This window comes from Phodopus roborovskii, unplaced genomic scaffold (genome assembly GCF_943737965.1).
Source record: "Phodopus roborovskii unplaced genomic scaffold, PHOROB, whole genome shotgun sequence".
Lineage (NCBI taxonomy): Eukaryota > Metazoa > Chordata > Mammalia > Rodentia > Cricetidae > Phodopus > Phodopus roborovskii.
Window position 1 is genome coordinate 22,637,471 of NW_026126558.1, and position 26,239 is coordinate 22,663,709.

At 46.5% G+C, this 26,239-nt stretch overlaps 1 protein-coding gene and 1 pseudogene across 2 annotated transcripts; one reads left to right on the plus strand and one right to left on the minus strand.

The window, feature by feature from the left end:
- Nucleotides 1-3,936: 3,936 nt before the first annotated feature.
- LOC127234602 (60S ribosomal protein L28-like) lies at nt 3,937-4,315 on the plus strand (annotated as a pseudogene).
- Nucleotides 4,316-7,421: 3,106 nt separating this feature from the next.
- Pla2g15 (phospholipase A2 group XV) lies at nt 7,422-26,199 on the minus strand. Of its 2 annotated transcripts, XM_051201507.1 has the most exons (6): nt 25,985-26,193; nt 21,924-22,080; nt 13,003-13,121; nt 12,669-12,767; nt 12,068-12,292; nt 7,434-9,397 (listed from the first exon to the last, which is right to left on the minus strand). In XM_051201507.1, the coding sequence occupies exons 1-6, from the start codon at nt 26,109-26,111 to the stop codon at nt 8,886-8,888; spliced, it is 1,239 nt and encodes a 412-aa protein (XP_051057464.1). In that variant the 5' UTR covers nt 26,112-26,193; the 3' UTR covers nt 7,434-8,885. The 2 variants fall into 2 exon arrangements, with proteins under 2 accessions (XP_051057465.1, XP_051057464.1); XM_051201508.1 differs by lacking the exon at nt 12,068-12,292 and having other exon boundaries at nt 7,422-9,397; nt 25,985-26,199.
- Between the last annotated feature and the right edge of the window lie 40 nt (nt 26,200-26,239).

Genomic DNA, 26,239 nt, shown 5'->3' on the forward strand with positions numbered 1-26,239 from the left:
AAAAAAAAAAAATCCCGTCAAATAAAGGTAGAGGGTGAAGGAGGGGGGAAAAAAATCAAGCTTATAAAGTTTTCTTTCTGTCTTTGTCTTCCTGTCTTTCTTTTTCTCTCTTGTTTGAGGAAATAGGGATGAAACCCAAAGTTTTGCATATGGTAGGCAAGTACTATCCGAGGCCCTATATCCCCATCAGGATTGTCAATTTTTCCCCCTCACATTTGCTAAGAAAGGAAAACCAAACATAACTCAAGGAAATAGCCTAAGACCAAAGTCGGGAAGAAAAAGCCATCTGTATGAAACCACAATGTAACCTTAACTAAGCCTGGGCAGCTTCCTGTAGGGCCTCACCAGGTAAAAAAGTAAAAATTACCTCAGGAAGCAAATGGCAGGCAGGTTTCAAATCTGCTACAGCTAAATCTTCAAATCCAGGAGCAGCGCTCAGAAGGCGCCAAAGAGCTGAGCGTCCCGCCACATGACCAGTTAGATTAGTTGATGGGGGTTTTGTCCCATCAACAACAGAGACTGAATTCTTTGCCACACATAGCCAGCCCAGTGTTCACGATCGGTTTCCCAAGACTTGTTAATTTAGATGTTGATTTCTATTTATACTGACCCATTACACAACACGGTGACTAGCCTTTGGGCTTAGTGCTCAGTACAGAATTTTCAGAATGCTTCACAAATATTTCTTGACATTTGTGACACGAGATGACAAAATATGGAGACACTCAAAAGCGCCACGAGAGCACCGTGTTCCCAAACGCCAACACCTCAGCACTCTAAGTCCCAGCACGAGTCGGAGGTTTCAACAGCCCCAAGAAGCTACATTCCTGCAAGCACACACCAGCCCAGCAAGCAGTCTCCGTCCTCACACTCAAGGTCTCTCGAACAACAGCTTCTCCCTCGCAGTCTATGCTCCAGGGGATGGATCAATCAGGCTCGCACCATCACAGATGACGAAGGACCCAGTCTTCCAGTTTTCACACTCGTACTTTCTCACACTCAAACCTCCTTCACCTGTCTCCGACTCTCTCAGGGTAGCACACACCCCAGAGTCACCCTCACACCCACAGCCTTTCTCCTCGCACTCTGGGTTTTTCCGTCACACACGCAGGGTCTCTCTCACACTTGCTGCCTCGCAGTCTTCTCTCTCACAGTCCCCCTCACGCTTAGGGTCTTGCACACTCACAAAACCACCCAGGGTCTCTCCCTCTCCCTCACACGCGCACGCGCGCTCGTCTTCCTCACACCACCGTCCACCCCGGGCTCCACGCTCCCGGCGTCCTCCTCTAGGGCGCGCCGTCTGTCCCGCGCCCTCCGCCCCACGCGCTTTCCGGCTCGCATCCAGCACGCGGCGACGGCGGCCCAGCAGAGCGTTCGGCCGCACACGAGGCGGCCCGGCCCGGAACCAGCCCCGGGCCGAGCCGCAGCGAGCCCCTCACCTCCTCACCCCCGCCAGACAGCTCCCCGTGTCCCGGCGCTGCCAGGATACTCGGTCGCGCTGCCGCCGCAGCCGCCCAAGCCCCGCCCACGCCACGTCACTCGCACCGGATCGCGACAGCGCGCGCCGCCTGAGGACCCGGCTCGGAGCGGGGGCTTCAGGCGGCGTTGCTTCCGGGCACCAGAGCACGCCGGTGCCCGCGGCGGTCCGCGTGCCGTTACAGAGCAGCCTCCAGCAGGCCGCGCCCGGGGCCCCACGCGGACTGTGACTGGGGTCCGGTCACCCTCACCTGGGATGGCCACTCCCGGACTCGGCCCGTAGGGATGCTGCGCCGTTGGAGCTCTAAAAAGTCCCCACGCTCCCCATCTCCTCCTTGGCCTTTGATGGGGACTGCACACCCAATGGGACCTCAGACAGTTCACAAACACAAAGACCCCTAGACCGCCCATGAAATCCAGGAAGAAATCACACTCAGGACCTGTGCTCTGCCATTCAGTTCAGGCTCACTCCGACCCTGGAAGGCACAGCCACTCTTGCTCCCTTCTTCCTTATCCACCCCAGGGCTTTGTCCTGGTCTGGTCCGACCCTGCTGACATCCCTCTTGGGGAAGCTGCAGCCTTCTGTCCTTTTCCTCTCCTATCTCCTTTTAGGTTATCCTTTTCTTGAGTAGCGCCGGCGCTCAGGCTAAGACCTGCTTTTAGATTCCACTGGACTCTCTAACCGACCTGTCTGACAGGAATAAATATTCTAAATAGACAGTTGTACTCTCATCTTAGGCTATCATATTAAAAAAAAAAAAAAAAAAAAATGGACCCCGTACCCAGGAGGTGGTGGTACAAGCCTTTAATCCCATCACTCGGGAGGCAATGACAAGTGGATCTCTGTGAGTTCCAGACCAGCCTGATCTACAGAGTGAGTTCTAGAACAGCCAGAGTTATTATACTTAGAACCCCTTTCTCCAAAAAACGAAAACAAAAACAAACGAACAAAAAAATATATATATATAGACCTCAAGAAATCATTTCCTCCAGGAATTTCCTGGTATGAGAAGAAGCACCCAAAGGAAGAACATACCCCTTGGGGAAAAACTTACAACTTGGACAGATGATCTTCAAAGAGACAGGGAATTCACAAGGGACTACACCTAGTTTCCACTTCTTGCTTAAGATTTAAACCTTATCCTGGGGGCAGAAGAGATGGCTCAGTAGTTAAGGGAGAGGGAGGCAATTCGATTCCCAGTACTCATGAGTTAGCTCATAACCACCTGTAACTCCAGTTCTTGGGAATCCTGCAGGCAGGCAGGTGGGCAGGCAGGCAAAAAACATACACACATAAAGTAAAATAAATCAAAAAAAAAAAAAAAAATTAGTAGGGCTTAGTGACACCTGCCTTTAATCTGAGCCTGGGGTAGGCCAAGGGGGTTAGATTTCTAAATTCAAGGTTAGCCAAGGTTACACAGACCCTGTCTCAAAACAAAAATAAAGAACAAAAGAATTGAAACACAACAGGCACCAGCAGCAGAGCTGAATGTCTTTAATCCCAGCACTCGGGAGGCAGAGGCAGGCAGATCTCTCTGGGTTCAAGACCAGCCTGATCTACAGAGTGAGTTCCAGAACAGCGGAGGCTACACAAAGAAGCCCTATCTTGGAAAACAAAAGTAAAATAAAAACAACTAAATAAAAAGCCCTATCCTTAAAGCAGAACCTCCAAAGATGGACTGGTGGGGGAGGGGTGTCACTGGGTCTCTTTGTCACTCTTCCCAATGTGGATTTATTCACATTGAATAAATCTGTTTCTCACTATAGATTTGGCTCCATTCATCAGTTAATTGAGTATGTGTGGCTAAATCTAGTTTGTTGGGTAACAAGCTGTACCCAAAAATATGGTACCATGTTCCTGTTGTCCATGTTTCACTACACACAGACTGGACTGCTGCCCAGTCATTTCTTCTAGCCAAGTATCCTGGTCAGACACTCAAACCATTACTCCCATCCACTCAGTTGAAAATGCAGAACATCTAACTTCTTTTTCCAGCCTGCATGCCAATCCCTAGCCAGGTGCCTCAGAATCCAACCTGCAGCACCTGCCGTGCACACACTCCATACCTCACCCAAAATTACTTAAAATCTTATGAGATTAGTGGGTGGGGTTTTTTTTTTTTTTTTTTTTGTATGTTTGTTTGTAAATTTTTGTGAAATTCTACAAAGTGTGAAATTTTGTAACTTGATTGGTTTATTAGAATGCAAGATTTGTAATGACTGGGCTGGAGAGATGACTCAAAGGTTAAGAGCACTGGCTGCTCCTCTGGAGGTTCTGAGTTCAATGGAGGCTCACAACCATCTATATTGGAATCTGGTGCCCTTTTCTAGAATGCAGGCAGAACACTGTATATACAATATATAAATAAATCTAGAGGAGAAAAATTTTAAGGACAAAGTCATGTTGAAATATCCAAAGATTATCCGTCTCCAGCCGCCGCAGAGAGAAGAGCTGCCGCCATGTCTGGGCATCTGCAGTGGATGGTCGTTCGTTACTACTCCAGTTTCCTGATCAAGAGGAATAAGCACACCTACAGCACCGAGCTCAATAATCTGAAGGCCCACAACTCCTTCCGCTAAACAGGCTGTGAGAGTAGAGCCCGCGGCCGACCGCAAAGGGGTAATGGTGGTCATGAAACGCAGATCTGGTCAGCGAAAACCAGCCACATCTTACCTAAGGACCACTATCAACAAGAATGCTCCAGCCTCTCTCAGCACCATCAGGCACATGATCCGAAAGAACAAATGCCGCTCAGATCTATGCATGGCGGCCATCCTCCGAAGCCAGAAGCCCCTGGTGGTTATGAGGAAACGGACCAGTCCCGCCAAGCGCTCCTGAGCCCTCTCACCCCAAAAGCAATAAAGAGTCCACTGACTTTTTCGACCAAAAAAAAAAAAAAGAAAAGAAAAGAAAAAAAAAAAAAGAAAGAAAGAAAGAAAGAAAAGAAATACCCAAAGATTATTGACACCTGTAACACATTTCCCTATCACCATGGGGTAGGAGATGCTTCTAAAATACAAATTGGAATAGCTTCAAATCTCCCCTAAAGGGGCTGGAAGGATGGCTCACCAGTTAAGAGTTATGTCTAGTCTCTGAGGGCATCTACATGTACCGTACCCACAATACAGATGCAAATACAAATGCATGATTAAAAATAAAATCAGTATCTAAAAAAACAAAAAAACAAAAAAAAAAAAAAAAAACCCTTCTGCTGGAGAGAGGGCTCAACGTTTAAAAGCACTGGCTGCTCTTCCAGAGGTTCTGAGTTCAATTCCTAGAAACAACATGGAAGCTCACAACCATCTATCATGGGATCTAATGCCCTCTTCTGGTACACACACATACATGCAGACAAAGCATATATAAACAAATCTTTTAAAAGACTCTCCTAGCTAGGCATCAGTGGCGCACACCTTTAGTCCCAACAACTAGGGAGGCAGGGGCAGGCGGATCTCTGTGAGTTCAAGGCCAGCCTGGCCTACAGAGCCAGTTCCAGGACAGGCTCCAAAACTACACAGAGAAACCCTATCTCGAAGAAAAAACAAAAATATAAAAACATAAAAAACTCTCCTAAAACATTTCCTTTCTCCTCCTGATGAATGAAAATGAGGACATGACCACTCCTAGGTACGGTTGAAAAGGTTTTTATTGTAGATATGAGGGAGGGTACTGCAGAGGCACCTGGAAGACTCCAGATGAACATGGCAGCAGAACAGACCAGGCCATGAGAGGAGGGGAGGGGGTAGAGCAAGAAGTGGGGGGAAGAAGAGAGGGCTAATGGAGGAAGAGAGGAGCTGAGGACTCAGAGGCCAAGAGAATGACCAAAAGAGCACAGAGCCAAAATGGCGGAGTTTATATAGGAGAGAGAAGCTGAGGGAAGGGAAGCAAACTTAGGGGCTGGAGAGGGTGGGGGTGGGGGACGTGTTAAGAAGTGCCAGAACTCTTGATTGGGTAGTAACAGGTTCTGGAAGAGTCTGGCAGCCAGCATCCAATGCCAATAGGTACCTCAGTTAGCCATTTGTCCCACGTATTGTTGAGACTTAACACCTACAAGCTTATATGATGACAGTCCTTCAGGAACCCTTGTTGGTGCCACCCCTTTTTGCATCCTCTGCTTAAAAAAAAATCCGTGAAAGGTCTCTGATGCAAGAGGGCCTGAGGTGGATCTTTGGGTGTATGGAGTTCATTAACAGAGCTGTTAACACCATGGAGAACACAGACAAGACAGACAACAGCATGGCAGGGGCTCTGAGGAGAGTTCAGGCTCCAGCACCAAGAGCATGGTACAGTGTCTAAAGACAGGAAATCAATAGGTCGTCTCTTATATCACTCTGAGGATGAGGGAGGTTTCCCAGCACAATCCTGCAGCCAGACCCTCTGATTCCCAGGCAAAGGCAAGATAGGGGGCGGGGAGCAGGCCACCAATACTCCTTTGATGTAAGCTCCCTATCCCATAAGAGAAACAGACAAGGTATCAGGACAATACCTATCAGTATTGCAGGGCGGGGAGGGCAATAAATACTGCAGCCTGGACAGCAGCTGGATTCCCTTACACCTTACACACCTCTGGAAGCATAAGTGAATCTGCAAATATTTAGGTCAGTTGATCTTGATCCTTTACCTCTAGAATCAGTTTCCCCAGCCTGTCCAACTCAAAGCTCTGGTCCTTCCATTTAGTGACAGCCACCCATTTGTCCTTGCAATAGTTACATAGAGGAACCTGCTGGCTTGCATCCAGATCTCTGGCTTTGCTGTCTCACATTCACATATAAAACTCTTCAACTGAAGGCTCACTCTGTATAAGACACAGGATCAGATATTTTCCAGCATCAGCATTCTTGTTCCACAGGAGCATCCCTGTACCATATATTTGTCTTCAATCAGGTAAGGAAGCTGAGGATCAGGAAGGTCAAAAGGTCAAAAGAAAATTTGCTGATCCTGATAGATTTCCTTTTTTGCATCTCTGAAGTTCCGGCCCCAGTAAGGCTAAAATAAGAGTTGGAAAGAACAGACTACAGGTCATCATAAAAGATGGCATGGGTGGAGCTGTGGGTAGGGGTCAAGCAGAGTAGGACCTGGAGTGAGGCTTGTTTTTCATGTTATCAACCTTTCACTTAGACCAGTGCACAGCTGGGTTTGGACATCCTTAACTCATTCCCCCTTTTTTAACCAACCCTTCCTTCCAGGTCTGGCTAACACTACTTTCATTATACCCGGAACAGTGCGGCTTAGATCGCCCTCTAGTGGCCATAGAGTATATCAGCAGCCTGACCAACTCAATTGGGAAACTGGTATGGGAACTAGCCATCTTCAGTGGCCCCAAGCTCTATGCAACAAAGTTCAGGCGGGGGGGGGGGGGGGGGGGGGGATTCCTCTGCATGCTTCCCTATCTCAGACACTCCCTTCGTCCGTCCATCTCTATGCTCTCCCATATCTTAGCCATCTCATACCATTCTGCCCATCCCAGTCTTAACCTAGACTCTATTCCTCCTACTAGGATCCTTGAGAACAGGAAAGCTCACAGGAGTCTATGGACTTCCATGTCTTCCACATCTGGGTTTTCAGGGCTGGCAACAGTTTCCCAGCATGTGAAGCAAAGTTCTAAGAGATCTTATGGTGGAGCTGAGCTGGCCAGTGCCTGATTTCTTACAATGACTTCCTGTCCAGACTCAGAAGGCCAGGAGATAAGACTCAGAATTAGGAAAGGTGACTTCCTAAAATGAACTTTTAAGTTCAAAAGACACTGGGACCAGAAGATGAGGGAAGACAGAGGCTATGGAGCCCAGCCAGGCTCATTTGCAGGACCATCCTTTATCCCCACCCTCAGCTTTGGAGCATCATATAAGGACTGCTGATTTGGCAGAAACAGGGTGAGGACAAAAGCCCAACTCTAAGAGATAGTTCTGGTCTGTTCCTTGGTCCCAGTGGAGAAATGGATTCCAGAAGAGGACAGAAGGATAAAGCAAAGGCAGAGGGTAATGCTGAGACCCCTGCAAAGTTGCAGCCCAATTACTCACCTCTATAGCACCTTCCTACTTGACACCTCCCTCCTTTCATGCACAGTGCAGAACAAAGCACCTTACAGCATCCAGAATACTTTTTATTGCCAAAATTGAGGTACAGCTTGCTCAGAGCCCCAGGTGGGGGCCACCATCAGGTGAGGGAAAGATGGTGGGAATGTGCCTAACAAAGGAAGCCCAGTGAGAATCGTCGTGGGAAGGCAGTGTATGCGTACTCCAGGCTGAAAGTGGTTTGGGGACCCCAACCTAAAAGCTGACCCACGTCTCAGCCTATAGTCAGGTCCTCTGTCCCTAAGATAGGCCCAGATTCACCATCCCTGCTGTCACACACAGACCACGCAGCATCCCTGGGGCAAACAAAAAGCCCCTAGCTGGGATGCTATGCTCCTGGATCTGGGGGACCTTTTAATCTCTAACTAACTCCAGCAAACCAAACCCGTTCAGATGCCTGGTGGGAGCAAGTGTTGGGCAGGAACTCTATCACCTCTCGCCCCTTGTGCCAGCCCACGTGGTGGTAGAAAGACCCCACAGCAGTGTGCCATATGGTGGTGGAGTTCTCAAGGAGACTCAGGGAAGGTTGTTCCCTTGAGCGCCCTTTCTTCTAGGTACCAAGCTAGAAGGCTGTAGCCTTAGGCCCTGGTCACTTTAAACTACAGTCCCAGAACCAAGAGAGCCAGCTTCAGCTCTGGGACTCACATCACAACTAAGGAGATCGGGAATCCTAGGCCCCCAGAACTGAGGGGTCCTCTGCTGCCCAATCCAGAACTAGGACTAGGATGCTGTCAGAGGTGAGAGGTAGGAATGGAGTCTAAACACCCCAGGACCTGAAGGATCATGGAGAACACAACAAACTGCCCTGCCTGCAGGGGTGCTGGATTACCTCCAGGAGGCTACACTCAGAATGTCCACCAGTGAGGGTACAGGGAGCCCTAGCCAGTAGGCTACCTGATGCCAGTGTATGGGAAGGTCACCTGAGGGTCACTGTGGAACCTTCCTCAGTAACATCCCTCACAGGAAGGTTAGAGCCCAGCGGGCTAAAACAGAAAGGCCAGAGCACTTGGAGGACTGCATGGCCCGAGCTGGGGACTAGGGTGAAGAGCCATACAAGCCATCCTACAGAGCCAGTCTGAGGTGGCAATGCCATCGGTAGGAGCATTCTTCCCACCAAATGTCCTTTGAATCCACACTTGTGTCTTCCTTCTTCACTGCCCTTATACATACGAAGGATGAGAAACAGCATTCTCCTGAGGCAGACGCCTCACAGCCTAAGACCTGGGACCTTGAATAATGGTCACAAACCTTTTACCAAGCTTGCAAGCCATGAAAGGGTCAGAGCCCAAGAGAAGCTCCATGGTCCAGCCATCCAGCAGCCCAGCTTGGCACAGGAATCAAGGCTCAAAAAGCACATGTTTCAGATAAGCCAAGGTAGTGGCATTGGCTAACATCTCGATGTGTTCACTTCCTGGCAGCTCCTGCAATGATACTTTGTGCTCTTGGCGGCTCTGCCAGGCCTGGCACTGCATGACATTCTCCAAGTTCACAGTGCCATCACCATCACCAAAGCAGATCTTTGGGTCACGATCAGGAAAGTTCTCATAGTAGAAAGAGTCTGGTGTGGGGACGCCAGTGCCATAGAGGCAATGCAGTGCCACACCAGGTGGCATCATGGCTTCAACCAGCCCTTCTGTGTCCTGCCGCATGAACCAGCCATCTTCAAATCTGATATCCTGGAAGAATTGGCGATAGTCTCGGAGTGTGTAGTTGGTTGTGGGTGTGTGGACAAATACCTTGTCATGTGACCAGGTGTGGTTGTATGGCAGTAGCCAGCTGGTGGAAACAGCTGAGCGCTGCTGCTCTCGGATCTTCAGTGGCCCAATAACAGGGATTCGATTGTTGTCTCCTGGAAGGAAAGAGTTCGGATTAACCTGTGCCAAGGGAGCCAAACCATTTGGACAGCAGGTTCGACAATCCAGTCAATGTTCAATACTCTTAGACTGTAGATATCATCATGACCCCCATCTCTGCACCACTGACTTTTATTTCTTTTGCCTTCTTTCTTTCCTATCTTTTTCTGTATGTGGAAAGTGTGCATCCATATATCTACATTTCCTTGTGTATTTCCTCACTAGAGATTCAGCCTGCACTCTGCCTCAAGTTATTCATTGTTTGCTCATCTATCAAGGGCACCCTGCTAAGTGTCTATCAGCATGTATGTGAGCATTAGTCTTATCTAAGGGGAAACAGCAAGACAAAAGGCTGGTTGGGTTTTTTGTTTGTTTGCTTTGTTTTATTACACTGAACTATATATATGCCTTTCTTTTCCTAGGTCCTAGGTCCAGATCAGCATTCAGCCAGCCTGGTTTCGTCCTACCCATCTACAAGCCTGTGCACTGACTCAGAAGGCCAGACTTACTGGAAGAAGGCATTGGGGTAGGAAGCTACTGCTGGAGTCAGCTACAGCTAGAATCAACTATGACTGCAATCAGCTACAGCTGGAATAAGCTAACTGCCAGATAGAGTTGGCTGCAACTGGAGTCAGCCAGGGGGCTTTAAAAAAATAAAAAGAACATGAAATTGGGAGGAGGATGTGGTATGGGAGAGGACCAGGAGGAGCTGGAAGGAAGGATTGACAGGGGTTATGACCAAGTACATTGTCTATATGTCTATTCTCAAAGAATAAATAAAAATGCCTTTTTAAAAACTGTAGTTGGGCTGGGCGTTGGTGGTGCAAGCCTTTAGTCCCAGCACTTGAGAGACAGAGGCAGGTGGATCTCTGTGAGTTCGAGGCCAGCCTGGTCTACAGATCAAGTTCCAGGACAGCCTCCAAAGCTACACAGAGAAACCCTGTCTCAGGAAAAACAAACAAACAAACTGTAGTCAGCTGCAGATGAGCCTTTCAGGGCCTGAGGCAACTGAGAAAGGAGTTAACTTGTTCAAGTACTACCATAAGCCATTATCCAACACTATCTGAAAGTAGCAAGCCCTGTTGGCTGACCTCAGGGTCCCAGCTTTGCTTGCTACCCCTAGAATCCTTGGGGAAATGGAAACCCCCCCAAGAGTCCGGTGGATTTCTATCTCTCCCACCCCTGAATTTGTAGGGTTGACAGCAGTTTCCTAGCATCTGAGGTAAAGATCTAAGGGTTTTACTGGAAAACTAAATGCCTGAATTTTTACCATGTCTCGATATCAGATTCTGAAGGTGTGCACATGTCTCCCTGGAGGCCCAGGAATGGCAGAATATATGGCTGAAGAATCCTCACCGTATCTAAACATCTGAGCCATGACCTTATTGTCCCCTCAATTCAGGATCACTCCTGGGAGGAATTCTGAACCTGACCTGATCACATCATTCAGATGAGCAAGCAGGTCAGGCAATACCAGAGACAGCAGAAAGAAAGCTTAGAGACCCCTGAGATGGCCCCCAAGTAAGGGGGCCCAGGGTCACCACTCAGTCATGAGGGAAGGAGGACAGCTTCTCCCTGCATCAGGAGGACCTGCCCCATGGCTGTAGATGGTGGTCCTACGGTGACAAAAAACTGGAGGACCAAAAGAGGGTTGACTTCCCCAACTGCCAGGCAAGCTGACCCACCTGTTTCCTCCCTGTGTTGCCCGCTCACAGAGGCAGGTGAAACTCATAAACAGGAAATGGCAGGCAGCCTTCTTCTGGTTAGGAAAGTGGGGGCAGGGCAAGAAAAACTTGAGAAGGGACCCCAAAGGACTGTGGGTCAAACCAAGTTCTGCCAGCCAGATAGATACACAGCACTGATGGTCCATGTGCACACACACATAAGCAAATACTGTGTGACCAAAGTTATGCCGCTCTGTGTACAATACTACAACAGATGACAAGGGCTATCAGCTAGAGAGGAGAAACTCGGAGTACTATAGATTTTCTTTTTATTGCTTTGTGGGGGGGGGGGGATTGAGACAGGGTTTCTCTGTGTGTGGCCCTGGCTGTTCCAGAACTCGTTCTACAGATCAAGCTGGCCTAGAACTGACAGAGATCCACCTGCTTCTGCCTCCCCAGTTCTGGGATTAGAGGCGTGCACCACTGTTCCACAATTGCTTATTTTTTTAAAATGTGTGTGTGCATGTGTGTCCATGTGAACACTACAGCATGCATGCAGAGCTCAGAGAACAACTTGTAGGTTCTGGGGACTGAATTCAGGTCCTCAGACTTGGCAACAAGTGTGATAACCTGCTGAGCCACCTCATCATCCTAAGCATTAGCTTTTCATTGGAGAAAAAAAGATATTTGTTTTTCTTTTTAATTGATTACTGTGTGTATGTGATATGTGTGAGCATACATGTCATGCCTGTATGCTGAGGCTAGATGACAAATTTGTGGAGTTCTCTCCTTACACCTTTAGACTGGTTCTGGGGATTGACTCAGGTCACAGCAAGCTCTTTTAGCCACTGAGCCATCTCACTGGGCCCCAAAAAGTGAAATAGAGAAAGAAGGATGTTAGTCCAGGGAGGAGACATGGAAGATGTTGGAACAGCATGAGACCACAGAAAAAAGAAGGCGTTCCTGGGAACAGCCATCCATGAGGAGCCAAGGAGGTCTTACCTGAGGCCAGGACTCGAAGGGTCTTGGCCACGCCCCCCCAGGGCGCACCCAGTGAAATGAAGGCATGAATATACTTGTCCTTCCAGGCCTGTGGTTGCCGCTGCAGAAAGTAGAGCGTGTACATGTTGCCCATGCTGTGGGCGACCAGCACCACGGGGCCCCCATACATCTGGTACATCTCCTCGATCATCTCTCGGAGGGCCAAGAAGTAGGGCCCGTTTTCATCTACAGGCCAGAGCCAAGCAGAGGTCAGGCTAGAAGTGTCCTGGTACCTGGACCACTGACCAATCCACAGGCCAGACCCAGGACTACGGGATGCTGAGAATATTGGAGCCTAAGTAGGAGCAGATTAGATTCCCCCAAAGGTTCCTTTTCCCTTTTACCCTCTTACCCTCCACCAAGCCTCAGAGGGTCCTGGGGTGAATGGTAGGGAAGGACAAGGCAAGACTCATCAGAGCTGACAGCTGTGGCCTCTGCACTGGTTGCCAGAGGCCCAGATTTAGGGAGAGCCCAAGGCCTATTAGTGGCCAAGACTACCTTATCCCTACCTCCCAACTCCTCAGGGACAGAAGAGAGGTGGGGGTAGAGGACGATTTCTTACTTGGAGCTCGGCGCCAATCATAGGGAGCCCCTCGGAGGTCTTCTCCCCGTGTATAGCCCCAACCCACAAGGCTTTCCACCATAGTGTAGAAATAGGAACCTATGGACAGAAATGCATAGTTATATAAAATATAACCAGTGTAAGCCATCCATATCACACCCACAGAGACATCTGTCTCCCTGAAGCAGAGGTAAAGGGATTTGTGTCAACTAATCAAGGACAGCTCATAGGCTACCCCTTCAAAGCAATGTAGTACTTCCCGTATTCTCGAAGCCCAGGAGAGCCCAGAGAGCCCAGCTACATGCCCTAGAGACCCTGAGCAAGAACGACATACCCACAGTTCTTTTGCTGGGGTCTAGGAACTCCAAAGAAAATGTTTCCCCAAAGCCAGGGACACGCACATCCACACCATCAGGAAACTGGGTGGCCCGAGATGTTCTGTTGTAAACCAGCCTGCCAGAAGACAACAAGTTGGTAACTCAAAGGTTCCACTAAGCATAAGTGTGTCTCAGTACTGTCCTGTGACTTTAGCCATACTCCAATCTCAGTCCCTGGTTTGGTCAATGGTATAAAATATATGAAAAAGTAACAAAGCATGCATCTGTGAGTTCTAGGCCAGCCTGGTCTACCTAGAGAGTTCCAGAACAGGCTCCAAAGCCTGTATCTAAAGACAAAACAAACAACAACAAAAGACAAATGTAACAAAGCAGGCTTAAAAAAACACAGATCTAGCAGGACAGTTGTGGCACATGCCTTTAATCCCAGCACTGGGAAGGCAGATGCAGGCAGATCTCTGTGAGTTCAAGGCCAGTCTGGTCTACAAAAGTGAATTTCAGGACAGCCAGAACTGTTACAGAGAAAATTTTTGTCTCAAAAACAAACAAAAAAATAAATGTTTTGATTGTTTTGTTTTGTTTTAAGCAGTCACAGAAAGATGACAGGAGGGAGTGGATGGCTCAGAGGTTAAGAGCACTGGCTGTTCTTCCAGAGGTTCAATTCCCAGCAACCACATGGTTCCCTCACAACCACTTACAAAGAGCTCTAATGCCCTCTTCTGGCCCGAAAGCAAATATGCAGGGAGATCACTACATACATAATAAAATCCTAAAAAAGAAAGAAGGAAGCAAGCAAGCAAGCTGACGGGACCCCAACACTGATCCAAATGTAGGGCCTGAGGCTACTCTCTCCAGTGGATAACCTGAAAAGTGCAAAAAATTGTTGTGGAAAGCCAAGGCAACTTTGTGCAAGACGAAAATCTAAACAGGTCAGAGGAGCAACAAAGACAAAAAAGCTCTTTTCAGCATCAACCTGCTCCTCTGTTGGCAGTACCTGAGACCATGTGTCTCCAGGACAAAAATAGAAATGTAGATCACCAGCCCAGGAATAACTGCAATCACTCTCCAAAAAGAAAGTCAGCAAAGAGGGCAGCTTGAATAGCAGGGAAGACTGGGTGTCCAGGGCATCAGCCAGCAGGTCTCTGGAAAAATCTTTTAACTGATGAAAGTTTGGAGGGGTTTTTTTTTTTGTTTTTGTTTTTGTTTTTTTAAGATTTATCTATTATGTATACTGCTTTCTGCCTGCATGTATGTATGCTTGCAAGCCAGAGAAGAACACCAGGTCTCATTACAGATGTTTGTGAGCCACCATGTCTTTGCTGGGAACTGAACTCGGGACCTCTGGAAGAGCGAGCGATGTTCCAACCTCTGAGCCATCTCTCCAGCCCAATTTTTGAAGTTCTAAGTGCAAACATTTTCAGGGCATTAGCTATGGTCTTTGATTTATTAGGAGCACTTGTTGCCAGCTAGGCTCATGCCTTTGATCCCAGCACTTAGGAAGCAGAAACAAGCAGATCTCTGACTTCAAGGCCAGCCTACAGAAGGAGTTCCAGGACAGCCAGGGGTATTGAGAGACCCTATCTTGGAAGGCGGGCCACTTGTTGATCTTGCAGAGGACCCAGGTTCAATTCCCAGCACCCACATGTGGCTCATAGACATCTGTAACTCCCAGTCCTAGGGGATCTGATGTTCTCTTCTGACTTTCACAGGCACCCAGCATACACCACACTTACATATATGCAAGCAAACACACTCATACACATAAAATAATAAATCTAAAAAAAGAAAAAACAGAGTCATAGTCTGCCTTTAGAGACTTCTGTCTGGGAGGGGACCTTAAGATAATAAAATTCTGCGTCATCTTTCTGACTTACCAGCTGAATGAAGTGGCTATAGTCAATTTTATAAATTCTAGAGATTCAGGATTTCTCATCTATAAAGCACATTTGTTTTGCTTTGCTTTATTGTGGTTTTGGGGATCAAATTCAAAGCCTTATGTATGATACACAGAGTTACACCCCCATCTCCTGTCAAACAGGCTTAAAGACAACAACAGTTCCAAGGAGTGCCTCAAGATTAAATTAAAAAATGTCATTTGGTGGCAATTTTATTATGGTGCAGACCTCAAAGAGTGTTCTAGTGCAAACATAGATAGTGTAAATCATTCAAATGTGTTCTTGACGCAATCAAGACAAAGACAGACAGACACACACACATATATACACACACACACAGAAGACTGGACTGGAAAAACACACCTGTGATCCTAGCATATTGGAGGCAGAGCCAGGGTTTTCCATTCCAGTCTGGGCTATGCTGGGAATCTGAGCCCATTCTGAGCTACACAGTGGACCCTGTCTCACACCCTATTTTATTTCATTGTATGAGCATTACTAATTCGTCTACATAAACATACATGCACCACATGCATTCTTGGTGCCTTCAGAGGTCAAATGAGGGCATCAGATCCCTTAGAACTGAAGTTATGATGGTTGTGAGTCACCATGTGAGTTCTGGGACTTGAACTTGGGTTCTCTGCAAGAGAGGGGAGTGTTCGAATCTACTGGGCCATCTTACCAACCCCTTCTGCGTTGCTGTTTTGTTGCTCTTTGTTGTTGTTAAGACAGGACCTTACTGTGTAGCCCTTGGCTGGCCTGGAAGTCAGAGCTTCACCTGCTTTGACTTCCTGAATATTGGGATTAAAGGTGTGCTCCACTTCCTTTTTTTTTTTTTTTTTTTTTTGTCCCATAAATTAAGGGAGAGATAAGGAGAGAGGCTGTAACTTCTTGTTAGTACTCAGGCATCTGCACTGGCCTGTCCTTGGGGTTCTGACAGGATATGCCCTCAGCTGCAGCCACTGAGAGCGCCACCAATGCACATTGGTTCCCTTCCTTCTAAAAGGGCCCTGCCCACCTCCCATCTTCTCTGTCTCTCCTTCTCTCACCCTCTCTCTTCCCTGCTGCCGCTCCTGTCCCGGGAGGCTGGTCTCCTCTCTTCCGTCCCCCCCCCCTTTCCCATTCATTTTCTCCAAATAAACCTTTCCACCCAAGCTTTGTCACAAAGTATCTTTCTCTCGAGCACCACTTTTTAAAATTACAACACTTCTGGTACAATATGCAGTAAATACTTTGTGTTTGCTTTAGTTTTGAGACAGGCTAGCCTCTAACTCAAAATCCATCTTACTCAGTCCCAAATCTACCTTCCTTAACCTGAATAGGTGATATGCAACCTCAGGTAATGGGGGTTTTATGGTTTTTGCTGTTGTTTTTATAAGTAGAACATTCCAAAACAATAAAAATGTAATATATTAAAAATGGCCTGACCTTTAATCTCAGCACTCAGGATGCAAAGTTGGCAGATCTCTTTGAGTTTAAGGCCACCTGGCCTACAAAGGGAGTCCAGGACAGCCAGGGCAACATAGAGAAACCCTCTCTCACCACCACTCCCCCAATAAAATTAAAAAGCAAAATTAAAAATTATGAAGTCAGGTGTTGTAGCACATGCCTTTTAGTTCCAGGCCAGCCAGGTCTACACAGTAAACTCCTATCTTAAAGAAATGTAGCAGGACTATGGTGGTGCACACCTTTGATGTCGGGTGGATTTCTGTGAGTTCAAAGTCAGCCTGATCTACAGAGCAAGTTCTAGGACAGCTAGGGCAGTTACACAGAGAAACCCTGTCTCAAAAAAACCAAAATAAATAATTTAGTAAACATATAAACCAGCAACTCAGTTACTTATTATTAGCATCAAGTATCATAATATACCTAGTATGGAGATGCACGCTTGATTTATGTAGTGAGTTCCAGGCTAGACAGGACTGCATAGTCAGACCCTAAAGGTGTCATAATTCATTGGGGTTAACAGCATTTGAGTAACATTTGCTGCAAAAGTTAAATGGTTACAATAGCATAAGGCCATAAGAAATTTTCAGCTCCATTATCTTTCTTAAGCGGGAGTGCAATATCTGTATGTTAATGTAAGTATATATTATATGACATGCATTTAGGTGTCTAAGGAATCCAGCAAGCATCATATCCCTTGGAGCTAAAGTTATAAGCAACTGTGAGCCATCCAACATTGGTGCTAAGTAGCAACCAGGGTCTTTCAACCCCAAGCCAGGGACTTTATACATCCTAGGCTGAGCTACATGTCCAAGATGAAGGTGGATCTCTCTGTGAGGTGAGCCTGACGTACAGTGCTTTGAGTTCCAGGACAAGCTCCAAAGAAATACAGAGAAACCCTGTCTCAAAAAAAAAAAAAAAAAAAAAAAAAAACAAACAAACAAAAAACCCTAAAAAACAAAAGAGCTACATGTCCAGCCCTTCCCTGTACTGAAGGGAACACCTTCAACTCACATCAAACTATTCTTACTTTCTTCCCTCTTGTTGTAATCTTCGTTTGTTTGTTCTTAGATAGTGTCTCATGATACAGCCCTAGGAATTTGCTCTGTATACATGCTAGTCTTGAAGTCTCAGTGATCGTAAAAACACTGGAATCCAGGTATGTGCCTTAAGGTCTGACTAATCTGCCCTTGATAAAATATTACTATTTTGGAATGGGTCTGTAATACCCACTGTTCCAGAGGCTGAAGGACTGAAAGTTCAATGCCAGCCTGGTAATTTATAGAGATCCAGCTCAAAAAAAAATTGGTTTTGCTTTTTTGAGACAGGATCTTTCTTTGTAGCCCTTGGAACTCATTCTGTAAACCAGGCTAGGCTGGCTTTGAACTCACAGAGATCCACCTGTCTCTGATTCTTAAAGGAATGCAGCACCACAACTGGTTATCTCAAAAAAAAAAAAAAAAAGTTTTAAGTTTTATTGTTTATCATATGTATTTGTTCATTTGTGTGTGGACGTGTGTCACTATACACACGTGGAGTTCGGTTTTTAAGGGTCTGAATCACCGGCAGCCTAAGTTTGGGCTGGAGAGTGGGAGAGTGAGTTCCAGGACAGGCAAGGCTACACAGAGAAACCCTGTCTCAAAAAACAAAACAAAAACAAAGAGCAAGGGAAGGAAGATGGGGCCAGCAAGTTGGTTCAGAGAACAAAGGAACTTGCTCACCTGGCTGAAGATCTGAGCTCCATCTCTGGAACCAGCATGGTAGAGGGAGAGAACTAAAGCTCTCAGGTTGTCCCCTGGCCTGTACACTCATGCTATAACATGTGCACCCCCCCCCCTTAAATGGATAAATGTGATTTTCTAAAACAACAAAAAATAAAGGAGGGAACATTTATCAGTTAAGATCACTGGCTGCTCTTCCAGAGAACCCAGGTTTGATTCCCAGAACTCATGACAGATCACGATAATCAGTAACTATAGTCCAGGAGATCTGCAGATGTCAGAATGTATACTAAGGCAAACCACCCATACACACAAAATAAAAATAAATAAATCTTATATTTATTTATAATATAAATGGTGGTGCATGCCTTTAGTCCCAGCACTCGGGAAGCAGAGGCAGGAGGATCTCTGTGAGTTCGAGGCCAGCCTGGTCTACAAGAACTAGTTCCAGGATAGCTTCCAAAGCCACATAGAAACCCTGTCTCAAAAAAACAAAACAACAACAACAAAAAATAAATAAGTAAATAAAAATAAAAGGGGGGCAGTGGTAGTAGACCCCTTTAATTCTAGCACTCAGGAGGCAGAGGCAGACAGATATCTGCGAATTATAGAGCAAATGCCAGGGCAGACTCCAAAGCTACAGAGAAACCACATCTCAAAAAAAACAAAAAATAAATAAATTTAAAAATAGATAGCATAAATAAAAAGGAGAGGACATGAAAATGGGGAAGGGTTAATTTTGGGAGGAGCTGGATATGATCAAAATACGTTGTATAGGCCAGGTGTAGTGGCTCATGCCTTTAGTGCCAGCACTTAGGAGGCAGAGACAGGCAGATTTCTGTGAGTTCCAGGCCACCTGTTCTACATAGTTCTACATATCAGGAAAAGCCAGAAATGCATAGTGAGACCCTGTTTTGAAAACAACAAAAACAGCTGGTTGTGGTGGTCCACGCGAGTAGTACTTGCTGAAGGAGGTGGAGGCAGGAGGATCACCAGCTCAAGGCCAGCCTGGGCTACACATTTTAGCTGAGTGTAGTGGAACACTCCCAGCATTCAAGAGGTAGAAGCAGCCTGGTCTACAGAGTGAGTACCAGGACAGGCTCCAAAGCTACACAGAGAAACCCTGTTTCAAAAAAATCAAACACCAAAAAACAAAAGATACATTGTATAGGAACTCCAGTCCTAGGGGATCTGGCACCTTCTTCTGGTTTCTGTGGGTACTACCTACATGGTGCACAGATAGATATACATGCAGACAAAACACCCATAAAATAAAGAGAAAATTTTAAAGAAAGAAAAAGGAACTAGGGAAATGGCTCCTCAAAGACGACCCAGGTTCAAACCCTAGCACCAACACGGCAGCTCAGAACCATCTGTAACTTCAGTTCTAGTAGATTGATGCCTTCCTCTGACTTCTGCAGGCATGCATGCAGTGCATATACACACATGCAGGCAAAACAATCATACACATAAAATAAATCTAAAAATAACTTTTTAAAAGTTACACTGTAGCCGGGCAGTGCCAGTAGTGTAGACTTTTAATCCCAGCACTAGGGAGGCAGATCTCTAAGTTTGAGGCCAGCCTGGTCTACAGAGAGAGTTCCAGGACAGTCAGGGCTCTTAACACAAAGAAATCCTGTCTGGAAAAACAAAGAAAACAAAACATAACAAAAAGATTAAAAAAAAAAAAAAAAAAAAAAAAAAAAAAAACCACCAGGACCGCTAAAACCACTTGCCATTCAACTAAAATGTTTACTTCGTATCCTCTAAGAACCTTGGCTATCCTCTAAGAACCACTGATATACTAGCACACACAAGAAATCAATCTCTTTGGTCTGTCTGTCCAGAGTCTTGAGACAGTATTTTGGTCCTTATCAGCAGCTGGTACACATTCTGTTTGCCAAACTGCCCTCAATTGTGGCAATTCTCCTGCCTCAGCCTCCCTCCCAAATGCTGAGATTATAGATATACCACCATACACACCTTCTTTCTCCTTTACAAACATATTTGTGTTTAGTAACTGACTAGATTTGGGTTGATTATGTCATAACGTGAAAAATGAGATGACTCAGCAGGTAAAGATACTTGTCACCAAGTCTGAGAATCTGGGTTCAGTCTCTGGGACCCATATGGTAGAAAGAGAGAACTGATTTCCACAAGTTGTTCTCTGACCTCCACACCTACACTCCTGCACACACAGTGAAGAAATAAATAAATAAACCTTTAAAGAGTTAGATGATAGGGTACAAAACACAGTATAACTGGTTTTTTTGTTTGTTTGTTTGTATTCCAAAACAGGGTTTCTCTGTCACTTTGGAGCCTGGCCTTGAACTCACAGAACTCAACCTGCCTCTGCCTCCCAAGTTCTGGAATTAAAGGTGTATGCTACCACCACCTGGCTCAGTATAACTGTTTAACCAAAGAATGGGAAATTTTTGATTCACCACACTAGTAATAAAATTCACTTTGTAATGGAACAAATTTGATACTTGGTGAGGGTTAAAAGAAACACCAATGGTGCCTGCAGGGAGGGATAGTGGTGAGATTCCAAATAGGGAATAAAGTCATTTCTTTGAGGAAGGGTGATTTTTAGAGACTGGGCATAATTCTCCTCCCTCAGGCTCCTGAAGTAATGAGATCACAGGTCTACACCACACCCAGCAAAGGCCAGGCTTTTTTCTTACTTTGTTTTGATTTTTATTTGTTTCAGTTTTTTGTTTTTTTGAGACAGGGTATCTCTGTTGCTTTGGAACCTGTCCTGGAACTCGATCTGTAGACCAGGATGGCCTCGAACTCACAAGAGATCCACCTGCCTCTGCCTCCTAAGTGCTGGCTGGGATTAAAGGCATGTGCCACCACCGCCAGGCTGATTTTATATATATATATATTTATTTTATGTGCATGAGTGTTTTCCTGAATGTAAAATCTGTGTATGTGTTTAAAGCCCATAGAAGCCAAAAAAGGGCATCAGATCTTCTGGGACAGAAGTTATAGTTGTGAACTACCATGTGCATGCCAGGAACCAAACCCTCTAGGTGCTTAATCTGTAGGTCATATAGCAGTATAGTTCTTGAATTTTTTTTTTCCTTTCTTTATTTTTTTTTTTTGAGGGGGGAGGGGGTTGAGACAGGGTTTCTCTGTATTGCTTTAGAGGCTGTCCTGGAACTAGCTCTGTAGACCAGGCTGGCCTCGAACTCAGAGATCCACCTGCCTCTGCCTCTGCCTCCCGAGTGCTGGGATCAATGGCATGTGCCACCAATGCCCGGCTACAGTATAGTTCTTAACAGTAGTAATTACAGTTATAAAGTAGCAATGAAGTAGCTCTATGGTTGGGGGATCACACACAACATGTGGAACTTTACTAAAGGGTTGCAGCATTAGGAAGGTTGAGAACCACTGCAGCCAGTGCTTTTAATTACTGATCCAGCTCAAAAGACAGGTCCAAAGGGTGAATGGGAGGGGATTTATCAGTGAAGGCTACAAAATCAGAATCCCCACACGTGAAGATTACAATGTGAAGATACAGAATTATGGCAGGAAGAACAAGCAGCTAAAGAGGCAGGTGTGGTCAAGGCAAAGGAAAAAGGGGAGTCACTCCACACCTATGGATAGGGGCTAGCTAAAAACCTGAGTCTAGCACCCGATGGCAAAACTAGAGAAGGGAGGACCGGGAGCAGCAAGAAGGAGAAAATCATGACCAGAGTGTAGAGCTCGAGCTGACCAGATCAGACCAGATCAAAGGCTACAGAGCCCAGAAGAGAGGGGTAATTTTCCATCTGTTGAGGAATGAGGACAAAGACTCTGAAGGCCTCTCTGTGTCTCACAGTGGTTCCCCCATCTGTGTGCACCAGCGCCTACCTGATATTGTCAATCCAGCAGTCAATAATAACAGGCAGAAGCAGCTCAAGGTTCAGCCAGAGTGTGAAGTAGCTGTCTGTCCTCTTGGAGCAAAGATAGTGTACAACCTTGGGCTTGTCCAGCTTTGCTTCTAACTGGTTACCCAAATCACCAGGCACTGCAGAAGAAAAAGACAGGTATGGGCCCAAGTCCTGGCAGGCTGGATAGCCCCAAGAACCTTTGAATCTGTAAAAGAGCCACCCAGAGTCATGAACACCAAGGCACATCTTTGCAATCCCGCTTAGGAAGTTGAAGCACAATTCCAGGGTTGGAAAAATCAAAAATAAGCAAACCTGACAGAGAAGCCAGGATACCACCTTTATGTAGAAAAATTGTTACTAGCCAGGCATGGTGGTGAATATCTGTAATTCCAGTGCTTAGGAGGCTGAAGCAGGAAGATCAAGTGAGTGCTAGCCCAATCTGGGCTACACAATGAGATCCTGTTTCAAAACAAGCTGGAACAAGAGCCACAGTAATGGGAAAGAAGCCTGCCAACAGATACCCTGTGGAGGCTAAACAGAGGCCTGATATGCTTGCAGGGAGGCCCGCAGGGCTCTCTCCAATGGTATGGAATAAAAATAACCTCCCTGGATCTTCAATGAAACTTCCTTGTAGGCCATTCAGAAAGAGGTTCAAGTCAGTCACTTCCCCGAGAGGCTGTGGTTCCCCTGAGACCTCAGCCTGGATTGTCCATACATATACAGATGGTTTCCAAAGTTAATGTACCCAGAACATACTCTACCTAGGAGGGGCTTTGAGGCTTACGGAAGTTTTCCCAGAATCTCCAAAACTTGGCCAATGCTACAGTCCTTGATATTAGATATGTACCCTCCAGGCTTAAACCAAGCTGTAAAGAAGATCAAGCAGGCCTTATCTACCTCCCCAGCAGTGGGTCACCAGACAGAGTGCTAGGCCAAAAACTAAATCTAGAGGCAGTACCCTTATGTTTTGTTTGTTTTGTTTTTCAACAAGGTCTTGTTGACATCAAAAGCATACTTTTCCTGACTCCAACCTCCCAAATGCTGGGATTACAGGCCTGTGGGAGGGAGTCCATGATTAAAAAAAAAAAAAAAAAATACAGATAATGGACACTTACAATGGTACCAGCAGACCCACCAAGGCCCTAGGCCTTGCTAAAGGCAGGAAAGTTCCAGAGGATAGATTTGTGGAAGGCGGAAGGCTTGAGCATGGTTGAGAGGTATGCTGCAGATGACTAACCTGCAATAACATGCCATACCAGCCACAGACCAGGGTGTGGGACCAAGTTCCAAGCAACACTAGATACCACACTTGTCAATCTCTTTGGTCCACACAGACCCTAGGGCCCTGGTAACACCAAGCCCATATCAATTCCTTGAATTTTAAGTATTTATAGCCTCATAATCTATTTATTCCCATTAACATTACAGGCCACATATTCCTACTATAGGCTACCCTCTGGACACTTTAGAGAGACAACCCCTTTTAAGACCCACAGTCACCAGTGACTTTGAACCAGCACTGCACATGTCCTTGCCTGAGTGTTGTCCCAGTGCCAGAGTGCTGTAGGAAGCAGGTGAGACTCTTGCCTTCCCCTCCCTTCACGATGTAGGTACAGAAGCAGGAAACTTCCTGCATGGGAGCCTCTACATGACATGCTTGTGAACTGGGCATGTGAACTGGTCACTGTCTCCATCCACCAAAGGGGAAATGAGTGAAAGAGGAAGCCACCAGATACCCCTTGCTCTGGTCAGGCTATGTGGCTTCTAAATATAGCATCGGCCCCTTCCTGAGACACTTGGTGCCTGAAACAAGGACAAGAGACACACAAAACTTTTACTTAACACTGGGAAGGGTCATATTCATATAAATTTTAAAATAACATTTACTTATTTAGTATGTGTATATATAGAGGTAATATGAGAGCACACCACAGCATGTGTGTGGAGGCTGGAGGACAACTTGCCAGAACTAGTTTCATCTGGGGATGGAACTTGGTCTTCAGGCATCATGGCAATGCCCTTTGCCCCCTCGGCCTTCTTGCAGGCCCTCTTTATTCATTTCCCAGATGAGAAGCTGAGAGAGATACAAATGGTTTGCCTAAGGTCCCATTCCCCTGCCCTGGGGTCTATTTTCTGACTTCTGCTGTCTCTACCACTAACTCAGGACCCACACTTTGTGCCTAGGAATAGCAACGGCTCTCCCTGGGTCTCTTGAGTCAACAGTGGCAGCTCCAATCCCTGAAAAGATGGTCTGGCTGAGGGGGAAGATGTTCAGATCCCTGTGGAGTCTGAGGCTTCTCTGCTATGACTTAGGATAACCAAAGACTGGATGGATTAACAAGTTAGCAACAATTCATCCAGGTAAAAATACATGGAAAACAAGCCAGGTGGCAGTGGCACACACATTTAATTCCAGTACTAGGGAGGCAGAGACAGGTGGATCTCTGTAAACACAAGACCACCCTGTTCTACAAAAAGAGGACAGGGCTACAGAATGAAACTCTGCCTTAAAAAAAAAAGTGGCAAACTTGTATGTGGTCAGAGAATACATCCCAAAGCCAAGGCCCCCTCATTTCTTAAGAACTCCTTAGGTTCACTCCTGACTTCTTTACACTGGTTCTCAGGGAAAAGTCCAGATCACCCAATAAGTCACAAGCTTTACACCATATATGCCTCCTCCCCCACCACCCCCCAATTCCATTCCAACCAACCTTAGTTCCAGCACACACCCCAAGGCCTTCCCTGGTACCCACTCACCCAGAATGATTCTGATTCTCTGTGTTTACCCATCACAGACATCATCCCTAAGAGCCACCCTGGAAGTAGGGAACGGCAGGACCAAGTGTGTACAAATCTCAAAGTGAACTAGATCCATAATCCCCCAGACCATTTCCTGACCTAGAATGCCTATTTTGTTGTTGTTTTGTTTTGTTTTTGAGACAGGGTGTCTCTGTTAGCCCCGGCTGTTCTGAAACTTGCATTGTAGACCAGGCCAGCCTCAAACTCAGAGATCTGCCTGCTGGGATAAAGTTGCCTATTGAGGTTCCCCAGGACCATTTTGTCAGTCAACACTATCCTTCTATGAGCTGCAATTTCCCTATTAAAATATTCCAAGCAGTCTGGTGTGGTGACACAAGAAAGAAAGAAAGAAAGAAGAGAGAGAGAGAAAGAGAAAAAAGGAAAAGAAATCCCAGCAGAAAGGGCACAGGAACCAGGAACACAGGCAGAATAAGAATATAACAAATGCTTCAGCATGTCTCTGTGCTCAGAAGTCCTGGCTGGCCACTGAAATACTAACTCAAGATGAGGGCCAAGTCAAGTAAGTCTAAGACTCCCAAAGATTTTATCCTGGCCCGTTAGCATAAGAAAATACTGTTGACTCTTGTTCAGCTAGCTGCCAGGTCTAGGGCCAAGAGTAATAGGCAGGGAATGTCTCCTGGCTTAAACACAGCCAGGAATAATTAGCCTTGTAGGGGAGGAAGTAGAGCATGCTCTCTAACTCCCCAACACCTGTTCACAGCTGTGGTCCTAACCCTTTCCTGTCTTCCCTTCTTTTAGCTATCCTGCCTCCCTTAGGCCTTCTCCCAGAAAGTCAATGCCATGCATTTTATAAGTTGAGAGTAAGATGATGCTCTCAATAATCTTGGTGGCCAGCAAAGATAGAACTTGCTACCAGCCATGCCCTGTGAAATACAGTAGGGCGATGCCTTCTAGGCAGACTCAGATCAATTCTAGTCGCTGGAGTGGGGCTGGCCTCAGTCTTTCCAGCTAAGAAATGGGGGCAAGGTAAGGTAAAGTTGGAGCTGATGCAGATAGGAAAACCGGACAGTATCCTTCCCCTTTGCTCTCATGTTTTAGAGGGTGGCTGACCACACCCATGCCCAGTATGGAGAGAGGCGGGCCAACCGACCCGACCCAGGTTAAGAGACCAAAACGCTCTGGATATCATGCTTAAAGCAGATGTACAATGGAGAAGTCGGCCGGCTGGCTGCACTGGATCCTGCAGTACCCTCCCACCATCCCGCCGCACGCGAGTCTCACCCAGCACCACCGGAGGGTGACGTTGGGCCGAGAGCACCAGGTCTGCCCGCATCATTAGCAGAAACAGGGGGACCAAGAGGCCACTCCGGAACTGGGTCGCGCGGCAAGTGAGGTGATGGTGATCCATGGCGTGGGACTGGCAGTAGGTCCCTTTAGTGATAAGGGATCGCGCCTAGGCCGGGGCCGCAGCGTCGTGCTTTACCCCACAGCTCCCAGCCACCAGCCAATTAAGACCCGCCTCTTGCTAAGGCTGTA